We start from the raw sequence: 20,630 nt of genomic DNA, 5'->3' as shown, positions 1-20,630 counted from the left end.
TACACAGCATGTGCATTATTCTGATTTAAGTAATTCAACAAACATGCTTTCCTGGGGAAACTATTTTATCTTCACTCACTTTTTGACTGGTCAAATATAGGACTTCAATTCCCTTTGCAATCATGTTTAAGTGGCTTTAATACTTAGTAGTTTTGTGGCATTGTCTTGCATTTGAGAATTGCTATATTTAAATTGTAGCAAACTTTGCCTATCCTAACTGCTTTCTTCTGCTTGTCAGGTGAGCAACCATGGCTAACCTGCAGCAGGAATACCCTGGAGTTCTTCTGGGGATCCTGGAGGAACTGGCCAATATGCGCCAGTGGCTTACGTTCCAGGATCTTTGTCGTATGGTCAGCAGCCGCTTTGACCTCGAGCACCTTATTGAGCTCAGGAGTTTGCTCTTTGCTGCAGCTAGCAGGGATCCCTGTTTCCCAGCCACTCTGTTCAGGGACAGAGTTTCTACCAGAGGCCAGGGGCTATCACCCATAGGTGTCGCTGCTGACATAGTAACTATCTTCAATCTTATTCAGATGACGGGTGGGGTCTCTGAAGGGAGCCAACCAATGAGAGCTCCCACTGTCCTGCCTGTTGACCAGTCCCCAGGCCCCAGTCTGCCTGGGATCCACCAGCTGAATATCCCTGGTCGAGAACGAGTACGCACCCACTCTGACTCCAGTGGCCAGCCAATTGACCAGCACTTGCTTTTTCCAAAATCAAATTACTCAGCGCGGAAACGAGCAAGTCTTCCCCCAGATCCTATCTCACTTGTGTCCTCCCCCCCAATAAGAGCGAGGGCTGTGTCTTTCGACTTGCCTCACACCACCCTTCTGTATCCTAGCAGTCAAATCTCTGACAACGCAATGAAGAATATCTACCTACCTTTGGAAACAGACAGTGAGTCTAGTGGAGATTCTGCCACCGTGGAGGTGTTTGAAGCTGAACAGGGAACATCGGTTGACCAGAAGAGAACCATCTTCAGGAAAGACTTCCACAACCAGCCACCTTTAATACCCCAGGTCACTGTTAGCAGTGAGTCTCCCAGTCCCAACAAAGGGCAGAAAGGATTCGACAATCTCAGCTTTGATATGATCCCTAATCCTTACCCATCACCAACAGCAGTTTACCAGACTCCAGAGCAGCGAGTTAAACATGAAAGCTTGGATGACCTACAGGACTCAACGTATTTCGGACCCGGCTCTATCCCGGAGCCATCCCCACGGCACCTTCAACCTCCTAGGACAAAAAAGCATGCATGGAGCAGTAAAAGTCACAGTCTAGAGGATCGGCTAGGCCTAGACAGCATTGGGATGGGCATAGAATCACAAGGGGGGCAACTTCCAAGACGTTCAACCCCTGCTATCAGTAGGGGCTTTGGGGGGTCTTCAGGAGGAGAGAGTGGAGATAGTGGATTGCCAGGTGGAGCTGATGGATTCAAAGCTCAGGCAACACAGACAGACCCACCGGACCCTCGGCGACTCCGTAGCCTTGTTCATGCTGATCGCCTCTCTTTTATGACCTCATTAGATGACCCTGAGTTTGGGGAAGATGACATCAGTGCAATCTTTCGTTTCTTAGATGACATTAGTATGTGTGGTTCCACAGGAGTCCTGCACCCCAGTGATAGCACCGCTAACCAGGACACCCCTGAGGCTAGACGTGGCCGGCTAGGTCAACTCCAGAGGCTCTTTCACTCTCTAGAAAGCAGTGACGATGGGCTGAAAGCCAGTGTCTGTAAGTTACTGCTTCGTATGAGCCAGATAGAAAGACAACTAGAATCGCTGAATGATGTGAAGTCTGAGATTTCCCAGGTACTTTCTGCTTTACAGCGATTAGATGAAAAGATCCAGCAGCCACCCGGAGGTGGCGGACAAGTTACAGGTGGGAGATGGCTTGAACCTCTTAGTGGTGTCTCCTCTTTCATGAGCCACCCTTTAACTCCTTCCGAATCATCAGAACCTCAACCTTTGTCTGCATCTGGACATCTGTTTCCCGCTACCAGCTCCAGTAGTCTGGACTGGAGCCGTTGGAATACTCCAGGAGATCAAACAGAAAGCAGCAAAGGTCAGGCAGATTCAAAGGGCGTGAAAGAAGGGAAGAAGGATGCATCATCTAGTCGTGCCTCTAAAACCCAGCCTGAAGAGAAAAGTGTCTCTGACTCCAAACAACTGAATGTGTCTAACTCTGCAAGAGACTGGACTGTGTCATTCTCGAAAAGTAAAGATGGCAAAGCTTCACAAAGAAAAACCGGGCAGGTAGAGTAATTCCACATAGTATTTGATCCTATATTTTCTATGATACAAAAAATAAATGTTAGATTAGAGATTAGTTCATAAGCATATAATTAATCGCCCTTAAATGTACACAACAGTTTCAGCCATGAGTATAAACATGATGTTCAGCCTCAAAAAGGCATGTTTTTAACTCTGTATTTTGCCGACTAGACATCTGTGATTATGTGGTTGTTTGACAAGTGAGCTATTGGTTTAAACTTTTAGGATGACTAAGATTTGGTCAAGACTGAAAAGAAGTATATTGAAATGTGTATACATTGTGGTATTTAGCATAACTAACATTGTCGACTTACGGAATTTTAAATACTTTAAAGATGTGTTGTCATCTAAACAGCATACATAAAATCTGTGTTTGGTGCATATTTATTCTAGGCAGATCAGTCGGGCAGCACCACTAACCTACTCTCCCAAAAGCCTGCCAGCCTGGTGGAACAAGTGTTTAACTCATCCCTGTTCCACCACAAAGACAGCAGTCTCACAGGGGGGCTAAGCTCTGGAAAGGTCCTGGACCCCAGATTGGCCGAGGGAAGGGGAAGACCAATATGGACTGTAGATGACAGAGAAGCACGAATCTCACCATTGGACTTACAGGCAAGAATTTCTGACTTTTAAAGCGACACAAGCAGTGTGGAAATGACACAAGCAAATATGTTGTATGATTTTTTTTTTTTTTGATTGCCTAATATCAGTGCCTAATGCAGAGTCAGCTGACATCCATATCGATCAGTCAAACTTTATTTATATTTATGTGTTGCACATTTAATGTCTTAGTGCAAAAGGAAATGAATGGTCAGCCAATAAAAACATGGAACAAGTGTGAAATAATAAATATATATCTACTTGGTATAGAAACTAAATGGAATTATGTCCCTCAGGCTCCCGAGTCTCTGAACCCGAACAACATGGAGTTCTGGATGGACGACATCTACAATCCAGGCTACGATGCTCTACTCAGGCGTAAAGAAGCTGATCTCCGCCGGGCCAAGATCTGCAAGCTGATTGCACTTATAGCCACTGCAGTGACTATCATTCTCATCATCGTCATTCCCATTTGCACCATGGGCCAGTGAAGCCTCTTCCAGAAAACTCACTTTCTTGCCTGATTTCATTTAATTTGTTAATATATTTATTTTCAGCAGCTATGAGCTGTGCCTAGGACCATATATGGGATTCTTATTGAGATTAGTGGAGGAGAGACTGTGACTCTTGAGCGGGTTTGATGATCTGCGAATGATCAATACCTCCTTTTATTTCTCTGCATGCACCATCATTATTTATTACTTCAGAAATACAGGAGGATTTTAACTGTTACTGGAAATTACATATAGCCATTCCCTCGTACAGTTACATACACACTGTAAATCATCTCCCGTGCCATTTTTTTCTCCCATTTGCTATGATTTATTTCATGACTTATGTTCCTACTAAACTGAAGCGACTGCAAAGGAAGTAACTAACTTTAAAGGTTTTAAACAGTTCTACAGTAACTGATAGCATATGTTGAAACTAGTAATACTGAGCCAATGCAAAAGGGACTTTTTTTTTTCCCCTCCTTTCGTCTGCACTTTTCTGAGAAACAGCACTGTTAAAAAATGCATTGTGAATATGCTTGAGCACTGAACACTGCCTGACTTGTTCTTGCTGTTCGCCTGAGAACAAACTAGGGCTTATTTCACCTCTATGTAAGATAATTGTTTCATTAGTAAATCAGAGTTTAACATCTGTAATTTATAAATAGAGTTGGATTTCTTTTTATAATTAAGTTTAGTTTCAACATTTCTTCTTGTACTTTAAAAGATATACTGCTCATAAAATGTTAAGTTATTAAAAAAATAATATTTTTATAGAGTTTTCGCCCATTTTCAAACTGTCTAATCCATTTTTGAATGTGTCTGACTTGTGGAGCAGAGTGTTTACCAAGCGTCAGGTTTCACGAAATGAAAGTTGTTGTTGTTTTTGTTGTCGTTCGTGATGCTTTGGCTCTGGAGCAGTGAAAAAAGGAGGGAGCCCTTTCCAGTAACCACTCTCTGAGTGGATGATTCCACTTGTAATTTAATTGATGGGATGTTTTGGAGTCCACCTATGCACATTATCTTTTCACAGTACTCACTTGCCAATAGCTTTTCCACATTTTTGCAGACTCACTTAGCAGATTCCTCTGCTGTCCTTTGAAAACGTCCTGTGAACTAAGTATGCTAACTTTTTGTCCCTGACTAAAGAATACATTGCGGCTGATGTCAAATCTGTTCATCTATAGTGGGATACAACAATATATCTCTGCAACAAAACTACCTGTGTAAAGCTTCTATCTTTCAGCTTTTGCTGTCAGAGTGCTGTTGCTTGAACTCCAAAGTAAGGCTGTGATGTAATGTGCAGAGTTCCCTTTATTGTGGTTAAAATATAAAGCACACTTACAGTAGACTGTAATCTAATACATCCTCATCGGAAACCACAGCCTTTCAATGACCAGATAATTGAATTAAATACACCACCTCAACAAAAATGTAACATTGTAAGCTGCTCAACTTCAGTATTTTTCAGGACTAATTGGATTGCATTGCATCTTTTAGGTGCACATCTTCCTCTGATGTGGATTGGACAGTTGTCATGCCATAAAAACTTCACTTTACACAGGATGTATAGAGAGAGTGGGTCGTGCTTCAGTGTATGGGCCTAAGTAGATGCACTATATACCTGCCAAGTGCTCCCCATGAGGCTGTTTGTGGATCCATTACCTTTCCAATGGTGCCAGTGAGAAGACTTAACTCAGCACAATCTGCAGGGTGCTTCCTTTCAAACTTCTGTGCATTAGACCATCCTCATACTTTTTTAGTCTTGAAATGCACATAACACTTTTGTTTGTAATGTCGATCTTGTTTTTGTAGTATCCACGCAACTTTTAGACAGACAGAGGAAATCTGTAAACTTGTTATTCGAGTAAACAATGCCTAAAAAAGAAAACTTGATCGCGAATGTAAGAAAAACATGTCACCATACAGTTTTCTGGTGTGCAATGCTTCAATGATGCAAGGATGTTTGTTGACTTGCCTGTCTGCATAAACTCATTAAAAGGGGTGTGTGCCTTTTACAGCAGTTTGTCTGATTTAATAAACTCTAAATGCAAACCTAAATGTAATATATCATAATCATGCACTTATAGCAACACAGAGAATGGGGGAAATCCTGCAGAAAAGAACTGCACTGCAAATTTAATTATGTCTCATTTTTCCTCAAGTGTGTGGTTACACTTGCAGACAGAACAAGTCCATCCATTTTAAGAAAGAGCTGCTGATTAGAGGGGAAAAGAGATATTCTGGCAGTCAAATGATCCATGACTAGAGGAAATGTACAAATAAAGATGAATAATTGATAAAGACATAAAGGACGCATCGACTGACAAATCTGATTATCTCAAATCAGCTATAGTGGACTTGAAGTACTCAGACAGTTCTGAAGTAATGCTCATTTAAAAAAATAAACCAGCTAAAACCTTTTTTTGAATTGTAAACTGTTCTAATATGGACACTTACATGTAAGTTCTGCAGTTGAAAGCGTGTGTGTGTGTTGTTGTCATTAAATCTTGCACAAAGAGCTCCTGCTACACCCAGATATGCCATCCGCTGCTGATTAATGATGCTGTTGGTTGCATCCCAGTTGGCACGATGATGGCAACGAGACACAAGGCACAATTACTCACTGTTTCACAACTTTATAATTTCACACATAATTTCCCATTGCTGTATTGCATTCAATAATATACACAGAAAGAGCAGGAAGTATATATATTGTGGTGGCTTACTCTGAATAAAACTTATAGTGAAAACTGCATAGTCTATATATAAAAGTTACTGATATCACTGACTAATATTTACTCACAGTCAGTAAGGTAGGCATGTCAAACTAAGTGGCCTCATGTGAAAATCTTAAAAAAAATAAAAACATTTAATACTTTTGTTCTATACATTTCAGGAATATTAAAAATGCCCATGATGATTATTTGTTTGTTTAAATAAATAGATAGATAGATAAATATATACTTTATTGATACCACAAGTGAAACTGTTGTGTTGCAACAGCATGATAAAGAATAAAAAATAGTACAGTCTACAATAAATAACAAAGAAACAGCACTTTGTAGTGCCACAGCCGCCTTATACTCAGGGGCGGATCAACAAGGGTGTTATGTGCCACCCTAAAATAATCTCTTGCCACCCGTAGTGCCACCCTAGGTTTTTGCATATGCCAATGTTGTTTTTTAAAATAAGCTAGCATTAACACTTTGAGCCTAGCTACAGTTAACACTGAATACCTAAAACTGAGTATATTGCATACTGTTACCCTCCCTCCCCACTACTAAAAAATGGTTATTTCTTGTTGTCAGTAGTAACCAATGCCTTTGATTGTGCCGAGCAATGATATTTTTAAAAGTGATGAAAATCCTAGGCAAGACTCCACTCTGTGAGGAAACATCTGAACCGTTATCTGTGTAAGTATGTTTTTCTAACATAATATGTAAAGTTGGTAACAGTATGTTTTTAGAGGCTTGGTGGAGGACAAGAGGTGGTTGCTGTGGTGATGGGTGAAGTGGCGTGTCCACAGAAGGAGATGCTCAGAAAGCTGCAGAAGAAGACGTGTGCTGAAGTGCTGAATCTCAGCCAAATACAGACAACTGTGTGTATGCTCAATCATCTAGTGGGCTGGTTTCAGTCATTGTGCGAATGTACTGTTTATAAGTTTGGGGAAACCTGCAGTCAGCTGAGACTAAAGAAGTCACTTGGTTGAGTGACGAAACGTTTCTCCCACTACGTCCAGATGGACAGAATCAACCTTTTGGGAAGGACAACTGTGGCTTTTCTCCAACTTTTGGCCAATCATGTTAGTGTCCTGTTTATCACACATAATAAAAAGCATTTACTCTCTGTGTGTGATGTTAATGTGCAAATGTCATTTGTTACTATAGAGAATATGCACAGGACTACTGATATAGGGCTGTGTTTTTGTGGCACTTAAGTTTAAATTGGTCATGGACAGACATTCTTCCATAGCATGAAGAACAGCAAAGGTCTAAGGCAGTTTTGAACTAGTAATATTCGTTTTCGAAATGATTCTTAGTTTAGCCACAGGTTTGCTTTATGTGTTATTACAGGACATGTTTTTTTGAAACGCATCTCCAAGCTTGAAAGCTGTGCAGGCACAAGTCCATTTATTTTGTTATGAGTTTGAGTAAATGAATGAATGAATTTGTTCGCAGCTGGAAGAGGGTGCTGTTAAAACAACCCTATTATTTTTTTCTGTTGACTGCTTCTCTTAGCTTCCACCAACATTATTACCAAACATACTCATGGGCAAATAAATAAATCGCTCTTGTACAAATGATCGGTGAAAGCCTCAGACTATCGTCGGTGGTCGATATATTCGTCCAATCGCCTAACCTTATCCTATATCATATTGTTGGGGTCCACAGAACACTTTTTTTTACATTTTACTTTGTAATTATTAAATGTTTGCAGGTGTAAGCAGAGTTTGCCTGCACCACCACTGTCCCACTGACATCCAAATTCATGCAGCAGCTAGATCACCATTCCTTGCTGCTAATGAAAGTCTTCCAAAGGAAAGGAGGAGCTCTGCGATAAAAAACAATTAAGAACATAATTTTGAGTTGTTTTTGCAGCACATTTTGGGTCCTTATGGAGTTCCACTGTTAAAAGCAGTCCAATCAACCGACGTCAGACAAATTTGAGGAGAGATTATAGTACTGCACTGCGCAGTTATGAATTCATCCTGCTGCTTCTATCAGCAGTGGCATTATCTGAAGGGAACCAGTGTCCTGATTCCACTGCCCTGAGAATGGAGGCTTGACCCAGCAGGGAGCACCATCATACCAGCTGGTGAGTCTGGTGAGGCGGTGGAATGGTGTTCTCCCTCGGACTCTGCAGCACGTAAAAGGTGTCGTCAGCTGCAGTGGGTCTGGGGTCAATGAATCCCCTGAATGCAATATAAGGAAACTCCTTGGACCCTGTAACCAGGTCATGGTATAGCAAGAGGATTCTGGTACATCTTGGTGTTTTTGGTTAATGTCACAGCTGTATCGATTTTATGAGGCTATACTGTGTAAAAAAGGCTGGTGCGGTGTAGAGATTTACTTTAATTTGCCAGTTTTATTTGACTTTACAACATTTACGGAGAGATATTTTCAATAAAAAATGACAAATGCAGCAGCTTATTTAGTTTAAATTCTAACCTTCATAGGCTATTGTAAAAGCGTAACGGATAGCTATTTTTTAAATTTGAAATTTGCGTTTGTAAAATAGTTTAAAGTTAAAAGTTGGGCATAAATCATTATAAACAGGCGTTTGTTATACATTTCAGGTAAATTTTATTCTGTAGGGAAAAAGGGCGAAACGTCTTTATCAAAGGCGCAGTTAAACGCTCGGACAATATTTCACAGTACACCAATTTTATTGTACACGGGTTTTTTTTGTTTATTTTATTTATTTTTTCCGCACGAAGATGATTTATTTTCTTTAAATATTTTGTGATGAATCGATGATTAAAATACATTACATATTGCAATATTACAATTATTAAAATACTTATCGAAACTGTGAAACTAAATGAGATTTTTTTTTTTTTTAAATATGATAACTATGGGAAACTTATTCTGAATAAATAAAGCCGACATGTTTATCCCTTCACCTCGCTTGGGTGACACTGGGAGTCAAGGTGCTAAGGTTTACGTGTTGAGGGGGCAGGAGCCAACAATCGAATTTGGTTTTCACGTGTGAGCGCTACCAGGAGCTTTTTCTACAAGTGCTGTGAAAACTGTACATCTAATGAACAAATTATTTTTAACTAATGTTGAGGGAGATGTGGCCAAATTTGATCTTTTAAGCATAGTGTGCAAAATAAGTTATGGCTACTGCGAGATGCTGATCTAAATAAATATATCATAATTATGTGAGATTTACTTTACAGGTGTCCAGATGTATGTTATGGGTGATAAATTTAAATTGTGTGCATACAATAAGCAGGCTTGAGGTTTCTCACCTGACTTTAGCTGTTTTATTTTCAATAGACTGATATTTAACCGAAATACAAATATGAAAACCTAAGTCCTGAACACGAATTCATTATTAAACATCACTGAAACTCTATGCAAGCTTAATGGCAATGTGTTCATGATTCACAAATATTATAGATTGCATTCATTTATCACAAAACTTTGTTCACAGTCACCAAGAACATGCAAAGTTGTTCTTTACTATGATCTGTACATGTCTTGAGATTTAAACCCTTAATTTCTCTGATTATGTCATGATTAACATAGGTGACCTTTTTGTTTTCTTGTAGCTGAGTTGGTCAGTCCAGTCAGTTTATGTCAAATGATCATCACAAACCTGAGGAACCGTCCTGATTGATTCAATTTCTTTCATCACATCTCCTCCTGTTTCATGCAGGCGTCTTTCGTACACCATCATCACTTTCTCCACTTCAGCTTGAGGTAAACTTGTTTATTTGCAAAGAGAAGCAGAGGCATGGCAGTATATGGATTGTTGTTGACTAAAAACACACAGTGGTAAGAACTAAATTTGAACAGGTTTTCTGCATTTTTGTTTGTGAGCTTGTTTTTTTTTTTTTTTTGCAAAGGATAACAATGTTTCCATACACATAGTGAATTTTTCATAGAAAAACTGGATCTTCTTAGTTCTGCCTGTATTTTCTTCACATTGCTACACTGATATGAATGCACAATTTTAAGGGTTTAACCAGACATAGAGGGAATGGGTCAAGGTTGGAAGGAAATCAGACATAGAGGGAATGTGCCACTCCATCTTGGAAGATGAGGGCCAGTTCAAACTATTTTGTGTTTATTGGTTCTTGGAACATTCATAGAACACCCAGACCACATTATTAAGGTTTACAGATAGAACAGCATGCATTTTTGCAGTATTTTCACTATACACATTTACAATGAGATACAGAGGAAATTGAGGTTTAGCTGTGACTTCATGGCTTGATTTTTGTCCATATGCAATGTGACATCTGTATGTGTGGATGTGGTCCAGTGCAGTTATGTGGAGCTTCAGCAAAGATGAATACTGTCAGAAACCCCAGTTTTATTGTTTCACTGTATTTTTTATTTATGTATTTAACACAACTAAAAATGAACGGGAAACCTATAACAGATGATGCAACACATTAACACATAGAGTAATAATAACATAATAAACAATCGTACTGGCAACGATTGCTTGCACTAAGTCAGTAAAAATCCATCAAGAATGCAGTGTTTATTTAAGGTTTTGTTTCTTTCATTACACTCTGAGTTGGCATGTGCTTTTCAAACATTACCTTTAAACTGTTTAATATAGCGGTCATTCAATCCACTCACCTTTAATCTTTAATAGTTTTTGAGATGTTGGTGAAAAATGTGTTCATGACTGCAGATTTCTGGCATTTTGTGTAAATTTAAGCATGTAAGCATTGATTGTTTTTGTTTTTGTTTTTCTAAGAAAATAAGGGTGTGAAACTAAGTTAGACTTGTGTTTGTAAATGAACCCCCCCTATGTTGTGTAGCTTTCTGGATTTTATACCTATTGGACTACATACTTATTATATAGGCTATACAGTACATAAAATCAAAATTTGCATGTTTTATGTAACTGAAATGTTTAATTATGTGGGCTAAAGAAAATAAGAAATTTATAGAGTATATTTATATGAAACATGTGTCTATGTACTGCATTTGATGTATTTTAACGATATATATAATGGATATTACAGATTGTAACACCTGCATATGTGTATCGGACATAAAGAGCCGCACATTTATGGTGCAGTTACAACTCCGGTTCCATGGGGGTGCCAGGGCGCACAAACTTCCGGTTTCAATAGACGAGTAAGAAAAGCGGCGCTGATTTTGAACTTTGGAGAAGAATGTGTAAACTTAATCGGGCAGGTGTGGCTTTGTTGTTACTGTGGGGATAAGCGTCCCTCTTAGCATCGGATTGTGTTACATTACATTGCCCGTCACACTGTTACAACATCTTTATTGCATAGGTACGTTGTTTTTGTTGTTTCAGTGTTCTTTCGGTTACTTTAACGATAGGCTGCACAGTCAGCTGACCTCAAGCCTGCTAAAGTTAGCGCTAGCATGCCAGTGACTTCATCGTAATGATAAACCTAGCATGGAGTTAGCTTAGCCGCTTGCGAGTGTTTGAATAAACTGACGATAATGCCAATATTAGTGCTTAAACAACAAGGAAACAAACTTAGTATTTATTTGTCATACGATAAACCTTTTGTCTAACGTGACTGCCCATTTTGACTTGATTCATTACTGAGAGTGTGAAGTGTAATTAAAGTGAAAGGAACATTGTCTCACTAATCTTCAGCTAACACATCTACAGAAAGACACCATGGAGCTGTCAGCATTGAACCTGTACAACCAGTTTGAGAGTCTCAGAGCCCAGGTCGACGGCCTGAATGAGAGCATTGAACCACGTAAGTTAATTTCTTACGTAGCTTTGGTATTAGTCACCTTTGTAGAAGCCTTTCAGTGAAACTGCAGTGTTTGTAAGCATTAAGTAACAGCATTAAGCGCGTCTGCTCTGGAATTGTGTTATATTTGGTAGCTGTACTAAGGTGGATGTATTTCAGCCAACTTATTAACACCAACCTGCTCCTCCCATCCGAGTACTTGTTAGAGGGTGTGATGAATTGTATGGACACAGAAGCAGCACTGATTATAGAGCCTCTGCATTAGTAATTTAAAGGTTCACTCAGTCAGGGTTATAGAAAGCTAGTGAATATTGATAACGCACCTGATGATACAAATAGAAATTGAAATAACTATTTGGAGTCTAGTAAAATAAATAGAAAGTCACAATCATCTCCATTTATTTTTTATTTATTCACTTACTACAAACAATCTTATGTTTTTGTCCTCTTTCTAAATAGTATAGATTATAAATAACAGATCTAAATCTCAATTAGGAGCCATCATTAGAAGCAATTGAACATGATTTATTGTAACAGAGAATTCAGTTATGCTATTTGACGATTACAATCCAATGATCCATCACAACAGAACAAAATCCCAGCAGTGATGGGAATTAAGACATGATCCCCTTGAGTGTAGATGCTGATTGTGGCGTTGAAGATAAGATGGAGGCTTGGATGAAGCAAGGATGGGGAGGAGGTGGGTTGCACAAAGGAGTCTGGAAGAGAGAATGAAAGATAAGCAGTACTATTTAAAGAAGAGTTGAGGGTAATTGGTTTGAAGAAAGATGATTGGACTACAGCAATGGTGTTAGCATTGAGCTTTGCAGCGTGGGAAAGTAGAAGTGATGTAATAAATAGACTAACAGCCAAACACTGTAAAAATGGACAGATGAGGAGATACAGATCTTCCTTGTTGAACTTATACATAAATTTTGTAATAAAAATAATGAACTGTATAGTGTGCACAGCAGCAATACAGCAATCCCCTTGTCTTGTTTTCCAGAGTTCCTCCAGATGGCAGTGAACTTTGAGGATTGCCGCAAGAAATGGCTGCAGGCAGGCGAGGAGTTAGTTTCCAGTAAGGAGATGCTGGCTAAAGCAGAGACGGAGAGGGGAGCCTTGGAGGTCAAACTAAAACACGCTCGAAACCAGGTGGACGTGGAGATCCGCCGGCGGCAGAAAGCTGAGGCCGTATATGAGAAGCTAGTCAGTGCTACTCTGGTTTTTTTTTCTTTCTACTCTTTCTTTATGTAACCAGCAGGATTGCTGATGTGAAATTAGATGGAGAAAGAATAGATGAAGATTCATATTCAGATAATGACGATGCCCATTTCACTGTGAAGATTACAATATTAATTTGTTGCTGACTGACAGTTATGTTTCTTTCAACCTTGCGTATAAAAGGAGCGGCAGCTACAGCTGATCCGAGAGCTGCTGGTTTCAGAGAACAACGGTGGCAGCGTCCTCCTCAGTGAGGAACAACGTTCAGCCCTGGCCTTCCTCAGTGCCCACTCCCAGGCAGCACAAGCTGCAAATAGCAACCTCAACTCCAGCCGAAGGTCAGAAGGAGACACTTCTGTTTCTTTCTTCTTCTTCTTCTCCTTTTTTTCTTTGCATGGGAGAGGGACAAAAACAAGCTGAGAAGAAATGGCTATACTCTGAGCAAAGACAAGCTAAACTTTTATTGCGTGTAGCAGGTTAGCACATATGCATGAACATTTTAAGGGAGAGAATTTCATATGCGTGATTAAAACCGTGTTATTCTTAAACTTGGCATATACACAGACAACTAACTTGATCTGTCTTACAGACTGACTACTATTGATGAATCAGCTTCTTTGGTGTCAGACATCAGCTACGACCATACGGATGACTCTTTGGTAAAATGATCCTTAAAGGTTTATCTTATGAGAACTGCTGATCAAATGGTGTGACAGCATAGTTGTTTTTTTTTTTTCTTTGTTTGTTTTTGAGAAACATTGATAGTAAATTGGCCAAGTGAATGTAAAATGCTGTGGTTTTCTGCAGGACTGGGATTCATCTGTGATGAAGAATGTTAGATTGCGCAGACGACAGAAACGAGTGAGTCATGCCTTAAATCACATTTTGCACACATGAATCTTTTCTTGCATTGATTTTTTTTATTTTCTGTCATCTTGACATGTTTCAGTGTCAGAAGGGACATCAGATGTCTCTTGATATTTACTTTGGTTCTGAAAATTCAATTTCAATCCACAGCGTTCCTCCAGAAAACCTTCAGAAGGTCACTTGCAGGCAGTGAAGAAGCCTCGCTCTACTGGATGCCCATCAGATAGGGTAATACTGACCTCTGCAGCTGGATGTGCTAAATAACATTAAAAAAAGTCTGGATCTGAAAGCCTAAGTTTAGGTGATTGTATCTATGAATTAGTATGAAATATCTCCTTCCTTACACTTCAGATGAATGAATCCATTGTGGCCAAAACAACCATCACTGTACCTGTAAATGGTGGCGCTGTTGAGGCCGTCTCCACCATTGAGACCGTGCCCTACTGGACGCGCAGCAGAAAGAAGAGCGGTAAGAATTTTCTTCATCTTTTATTTATAGCCTCTTACGAACACACTTGAAAGCAACATGATCATACCAAACAACCAATGTACGCTTGAAATAAGTGATTTGGACTGGTGAGTTTCCTCAGTGTTTTGGGGTTTGATTTACATGTGCAGTTGCTCCATCTTGGATTGATACACCAACTACTGACAACTCTGAAACTGTCAGCGAGGCTCCCAGAACACCTGTCTCAGAATTTCCAGCCCAACTCCAGACTCCCAAAACTAATGAAGGAGGAAAGAAACATCACTTCATCTCCAAAACAGTACGGCTAAATTCTTGACTAAAATGAATTCACTGTAAATAACTGAGATTATATTTCTATCTTCTTAATCCCTACTGGCCTGTTTAATTGAGTTGTGTTCCCTCTATCACTAAGGTGATCCGGTCAGAGTTTTGTGTGTCATGTGGAAGAAGAACAAAGTTTGGCAAGCTGTATCTTCGCTGCCAGGATTGCAGGGCTGTGGCCCATCCTGAGTGTCGTGACCTGTGTCCCATGCCCTGTAATCCTACTGCTCTTAATACTCCTGTCAAGAACACAGAGGTACATTGTTCTTATTGGTCTCATCGCTTCTATTCCATATATTTTGCATGATTTGTTTTTTTTTTCACACCTACATAGTAATTAATTGATATAATTCTTGTGTAGTCTACTCTGGCTGACTTTGCTCCACTCACTGCTCCAATGATCCCTGCTTTGGTTATCTACTGCATTAAGGAGATTGAAAAAAGAGGCCTACATGAGGTGGGAAAGGCATTATTGAAGCCCTGTTTACTTGTTGTTTGCATGTTAACAGTTCAATCCTTTCCGTTAAGTGATTACAGTAGATTGTTTCCATCTAATTAGGTATTTTACTTCAAAGTAAAGCAGAGTCACAGTAAGGCTGGACAGTGAGAGCTGAGCTCTAGTTTCTTTTTTCCTCCTTACCCCAGGTTGGCCTGTACAGAGTCTCTGGCCATGAGCGTGTGGTGAAAGAGCTGAAGGAAAAGCTCATTAGAGGAAAGACTCTACCTCCTCTTAACAAAGTCGAAGACATCAATGTCATTGCAGGCGTCCTCAAAGACTTCCTCAGAAACCTTCCAGAGCCACTGCTCACCTTCCACCTCAACAAAGCCTTCATGGAAGCAGCGGGTGAGTTCGTGAGACTGCAGGACCTGCAGGAATTCGTATGTGTTTGAATGTTTGACGCTTTTATTTTAAGAGAGCTGAATTTGCACTGAGTGGTTGAATTTCCTGCCTGGGATAAGAGGGAAGAGTATCCATGAATATAAAATATCTTATGTACTTATTATTTATTAATTTATTTTTTTGGATGTTGTAGAAATCCAGGATGATGACAACAGTCTTGCTATGTTGTATCAGACGATGAGTGAGCTGCCTCAACCAAACCGAGACACACTGGCATGTGTGATGATCCATCTGCAGAAGTAATTTTCATTCCTTTCTTTAGTCGTGTTAAGAATCCTTTTATCTTATTTTTTAATTTACTCTGCTTAACACACAAGATTTACAGTTTGTAATTATGAAATATCTTGAATCTGCATTATAAGGTCAGCTCAAGAAGACTGAATTTCTTTCTATTATCAGGGTGTCTCGAAGTGTGGACACCAAGATGGATGTAAATAACCTGGCCAGGGTGTTTGGCCCCACCCTTGTAGGTCATGCTGTTCCTAACCCAGACCCTATGACCATCCTGCACGACACCAACAGGCAACCAAGGGTAAAGTGAAGAATAAGGACTGGCTTCTCAGAATAGGCATTATGTTTAGAACTCTAATGCATGTCTTATAAAGTAGCACATAGTGTGTGTTTGTGGGTGTATATGGTTGTACCTCAGTGATCAGTGTTTGTCCTTCAGTGTGTTCGACTATAAATAATGGATTTATTTCCTGTCTTCTTAGGTTATAGAGCGCTTGCTCAGTATTCCAGACAGCTATTGGAGCCAGTTTGCTTATCCAGATAATGCAAGCATTGACAATGCTCACAACACTGACACTCCAAACCACAAAGGTAAATCAATGAAAGGTACATTAAGGCTCCTCTAAAATGAATACCCCGATAAAAGTGGGTTTGATTAGATTTTAGAACTGGTGGAGCAAATGGGCATACGATAAAAATCGAATCAAATCAACCAACCTTAATCCTTTTTTTCAGCATTTATACTCAACAGATTTGATAATATTGTCTTGTTAAATTGAGGTTCTGTTGATTTATGGGTTTATCTGTAGTGAGCATACTGGGGCCAGTAACTACTCCAGAGCACCAGATGATGGCCAAAACACCTTCCTCCAGTTCACTGTCTCAGCGCATGAAGCACACCCTCTCCAGTACCACCTTGTGAGTTCACTCTCTTTTTCCAATTCTTTTCACAGTAAACAAGATCGAACATACATCTTATCCAGACTGAAATGTTATCAGTTTAAATCAGTCAAATTTACATCTGATGGTTTAGTTTTTTCACATCTCTGCCCTTAACATAACAAGCTTCAGGAAGTTCCAAAACACACACTTTAATTCTGAGCTAAAGACAGACAAATTTTACATTTCCAGTTTATTTTTCTGTATACTATTACAAAGACCCTGAGGTGGATAAGCAATCAAGAAAATACATAAGTAAAAAGATTCTGGCTATAATTTATTTGGTACTGTATATGATGCATCAACTGGCAAAACGACAGAATATTGGACATATTTGACCTCACATCTCATCCTGTGAGCAACATCATGTAGAGACTTCAGGATTTTGGAACTTCAGCATTCAAAATCCACATACTTGTCTAAAAAAAGTGAAGCTGTTTCTTCCCTCATAGGTTCCAAGAGACATGACACATTTCAATTTGTCACATTGTAAAAAGTACGACAACATGCTGTGCCACTAGCAGTACTTACTGAGACTCTGGACTAGAGCAGATCCATTGCTGTTCTTGTCATTTAATCAGCGGGAAATAAAACATCTTGTGGATATTCCTATGCATTTATGATATTAACTAAAGGCTTCAGATTGGATATGCAGAAATTTGTCTCTCAATATTTTAGGTAGAGAGAATTGGAAAATGTTGGATTGTGAAAGTTTTTCAGGGCGCTAAAAGCCACGTGTAGGTAACATGACTGCCTGCATAGAGAGCAGTCAATAATCAAATTAAGTTAACTCAGTTGTCCACATATAAAGAATTGATTCCTGGTTTTCCCTGAAAACAATAATCTTAATAGTGATTCAGTTGTTTGTCTGAAATGACTTTTACTAACCTTGTAATTCTGTGTGCTCCCTTCAACCCCGACCTCTTCATCCTTAGATTTGGGAGCAAGAGCAAAGCGACATCTGCCTGTAATCGCCAAGGAAGCTTCTTTGCTTCCCCCCAGCTGAAGTAATGGTAACGAAAGAAAAACCCCTCACTACATTATGCTTCTAGGTTACTTACTGCAGTAAATGAATATATATGTATATTTATATAATCATGTTGGAATATGACTATGCAAATTTAGCACAATAACTTTACCAATTTAATTACTGAAGATATTTTTTAAGAAAGCTTTCTAACAAGATTTTTGTTCTTTTTAAAAGATGAGAGAATGTAGGATTTGTGGTTTGTTTTTTTGTATCTTTAATCACTAATGTTTTATTATCGGCTCCGTCTCTGATTATAAGAGTTTTTAATGACCGAGCAACCATACTCACACTAATTTAGGGATTGAGATTTCCTACTTCATGTGATGTTTAATGCTGTTTTCAATGCTGCCCCCCCCTCCCTGAACATGTGGTTGTAACCACAGTTACATGGATGCATCATAGACCATAAGAAAGTCATTGGTATGCATCAGCACACATGAAAAGCACAAAGAGCTAGAATGAACAAAGAGGTGAGAATCACTAATATTGGCTTGTTGAGAGCATTGGTTGCCGTATCATTTAAACATTTGTTTTAATGATTTTATGTTTTGTTTTATATATTCATGTTGACACGCTCTGATCTTTACCAATCATGGCATTTTTTTGAGAAAAACTTTCAAATACTTAAAAAATATATTCTGTGTAAACACTGATACCCACTGGGAAATTAGAATGCTTTTTGCACACTGTAAAAACCAAAGTGTATTTTCTACATGGTAACATTTACCACTAGAGGCTGCTGTTGCACCACTTTCCATATGCAATCGTAACCTATAAAGACACCATACTGTATACTATGTACGTAATCAGTCAGAAATCCTGGCACTCCTTTCATTTAATATATCAGCAGATATTTAGAAGTTACTCTATTAATGTGGGATGGTTAAGTCAAGAGATCTGTGACTCACATTTATGCGGTCATAACAAAATAAAGCTTCAGCTGTTTTATTGTATTACTGTGAAAACTCATTTGCATGTATGCACAGTGAAGTATTTGTAGTTTTCTTGCACCATTAGACTAACGATAAGAAAAGTCAGTCTTCTGCTCTCATCATCACCTGTAGCAAATCTCTGTGTGATGGTACCGGTTCAAATAAAGGCATTTGGGGATATTCATTTGGATAAAAACTGAAACATTTTGACTTATGAAAACTACATCCTGCTGTTTGTGGTTGTAAGAATCCTGTAATACTGCATTATTTTATGCATATTTGATACATCCTTGTACATGTATTCCTTCATGTGGTTCTTTTTCTCTAATGAAATAACGTGTAAACGATTGTCATTCATCAGAGAGCCTGTGAATCTTAACATTTATCCCTTTGTCTTTGCTCATATAACGTGGAAGTCAATGCCTGAACTAAAAATAAAACGCAAAGAGTGTTTCTTTTGTGTTGGTAGGTGGTATTTGTGCAAGAGGTTAGACATGTGGGTTGAGGAACCCGGCTGAAAGAAGACTGTAGAGCATGTAAGACCAGACGTGTAGGATATGATTTTGTTACTGGTAATTCAGTCTAAACAAAACCCTCTTATACTTGAACATGGATTAGTATTACCCTATTAAATCAGCAGGTTATTAATGCACAGCCTAAAACCTTTCATGTTTAATGCTTAATTTTTCCTGGTGTAAATTGAATGCTGGCCATTGCTATTGAAGATCTTCAGTGAAAGTGCAAAAGCACCGTACCAGCTATTCCAAAGCTGACGTGGCACTGAATGATAATGCAATTTGGCTCATTGTTCCAATAGTCATTACAGCTATTTCCATAATCTGTTGGGCTGAATGGGCAGGCGATGAGGTCCAACATTATTATGAATTAAAGCAGTGATCATTTATACATCTTATAGTTATTCCATTAACAGTTGCTGTGGAGAGTGCTAAGCCAGGCTGAACCCATTGACATAGATTTTCTATGGCCTCATTTAATACAGAGCTTCAGCAACGCATCAGCCCCTCAGAGATCTAAGCCCAGCTGTGTCGAGTGTGTGTGTGCGTGCGTGTGAAAATAGTGTGCGCATAGTTCATCCAAATTGGTTTGTTCTCTCTTCCTTTCATTCTCTGTCTCACACACAGCGAGCCTCGAATGACTGCAAAAAAAAAAGACCCTCCAAAAATGTTTGAATTTCAAATCAGCATTAATAGTTCATTAGCCTGAAATAAGGTCTCCTGTGTGTCGATCTGTCCTCTCATCGGGGGATTGTGTGTTTATTTATGCTGTACGGTGCAGCATACGCTCTACAGTTGCAGACATCAAACAGCTGGCTGTGTGCAGTGTGTCTCTGTAGCTCCATATTCCAGCATGCCCCAGTGTGCAGTGATAGAGCTCCGTTCTGCTATGGGACCAGCGAGGGCCAAATGAGTAAGTAGTCCAATTAAGAGCTCTTAAATAAATTACAGTGTAAGCTGGTAAACACATAACAACAACACTGTTTAATTCCTCTATTTATACAGTGAATTGCAGGCAGTGATGGCAAAGGGAACAACAATACTACCACCACCGTCTCTGGAAACTGAATGTAATCAATAAATTACCCAATTCACAAGGTTTACTTATTGCCATTATTGAGTGAAAATAAAGTGTACGTGTCAACCTTTCGGCCGTGTGGCATGTACACGCCGTCTACACCATTTTCTGCTTAAGGTCAGGTTGATGTCAAAGAAATGGATGACTGTCAAATCCGAACATCTAATAACGCATCTAATCAATACATCTCTGAAGGAAAAAAAGTCAATTAAAGCACCAGAGAAATGCTCTGTACACGTTAATTCTGTGTTTTGAGAACTTGATCTTCAGAGTGGAAAACCTGTTTGTGAATTAGGCAAGGCATCATTGAGGTATACTTTTAAAATCATAT

General features: G+C 39.2%; 2 protein-coding genes across 3 annotated transcripts; both read left to right on the top strand.

Moving 5' to 3' along the window:
- Window positions 1-248: 248 nt before the first annotated feature.
- Window positions 249-5,770, top strand: LOC113022738 (major intrinsically disordered Notch2-binding receptor 1-like). Its single transcript, XM_026168475.2, has 3 exons — window positions 249-2,252; window positions 2,664-2,882; window positions 3,167-5,770. Exons 1-3 carry the CDS (start codon window positions 249-251, stop codon window positions 3,359-3,361), a joined length of 2,418 nt encoding a protein of 805 aa, XP_026024260.1. The 3' UTR covers window positions 3,362-5,770.
- A 5,412-nt stretch (window positions 5,771-11,182) lies between these two features.
- LOC113022736 (rac GTPase-activating protein 1-like) lies at window positions 11,183-19,159 on the top strand. 2 transcript variants are annotated; one of them, XM_026168471.2, is made up of 17 exons: window positions 11,183-11,351; window positions 11,687-11,795; window positions 12,799-13,001; window positions 13,200-13,354; window positions 13,606-13,675; window positions 13,824-13,877; window positions 14,034-14,111; window positions 14,235-14,352; window positions 14,502-14,650; window positions 14,765-14,929; window positions 15,035-15,130; window positions 15,319-15,517; window positions 15,708-15,813; window positions 15,974-16,106; window positions 16,288-16,396; window positions 16,615-16,723; window positions 17,680-19,159. In XM_026168471.2, exons 2-17 carry the CDS (start codon window positions 11,711-11,713, stop codon window positions 17,753-17,755), a joined length of 1,905 nt encoding a protein of 634 aa, XP_026024256.1. In that variant the 5' UTR covers window positions 11,183-11,351; window positions 11,687-11,710; the 3' UTR covers window positions 17,756-19,159. The 2 variants fall into 2 exon arrangements, with proteins under 2 accessions (XP_026024256.1, XP_026024257.1); XM_026168472.2 differs by having other exon boundaries at window positions 11,213-11,351; window positions 11,702-11,795.
- The last annotated feature ends 1,471 nt before the right edge of the window (window positions 19,160-20,630 follow it).

The sequence above is a fragment of the Astatotilapia calliptera genome, chromosome 5 (assembly GCF_964374335.1).
Source record: "Astatotilapia calliptera chromosome 5, fAstCal68.1, whole genome shotgun sequence".
In the NCBI taxonomy this organism is placed as follows: Eukaryota; Metazoa; Chordata; class Actinopteri; order Cichliformes; family Cichlidae; genus Astatotilapia; species Astatotilapia calliptera.
This window is presented reverse-complemented; position numbering and strand designations above follow the sequence as displayed.

Excerpts from the sequence above, each read along its gene's own strand:
- LOC113022736 (XM_026168471.2), top strand. The coding sequence starts at position 11,711 with ATGGAGCTGTCAGCATTGAACCTGTACAACCAGTTTGAGAGTCTCAGA. Across the intron at positions 13,355-13,605 it reads AACCTCAACTCCAGCCGAAG|ACTGACTACTATTGATGAAT; the intron begins GTCAGAAGGAGA and ends TCTGTCTTACAG. Across the intron at positions 14,353-14,501 it reads GCGCAGCAGAAAGAAGAGCG|TTGCTCCATCTTGGATTGAT; the intron begins GTAAGAATTTTC and ends TTACATGTGCAG.
- LOC113022738 (XM_026168475.2), top strand. The coding sequence starts at position 249 with ATGGCTAACCTGCAGCAGGAATACCCTGGAGTTCTTCTGGGGATCCTG. Across the intron at positions 2,253-2,663 it reads CACAAAGAAAAACCGGGCAG|GCAGATCAGTCGGGCAGCAC; the intron begins GTAGAGTAATTC and ends TATTTATTCTAG. Across the intron at positions 2,883-3,166 it reads TCTCACCATTGGACTTACAG|GCTCCCGAGTCTCTGAACCC; the intron begins GCAAGAATTTCT and ends TATGTCCCTCAG.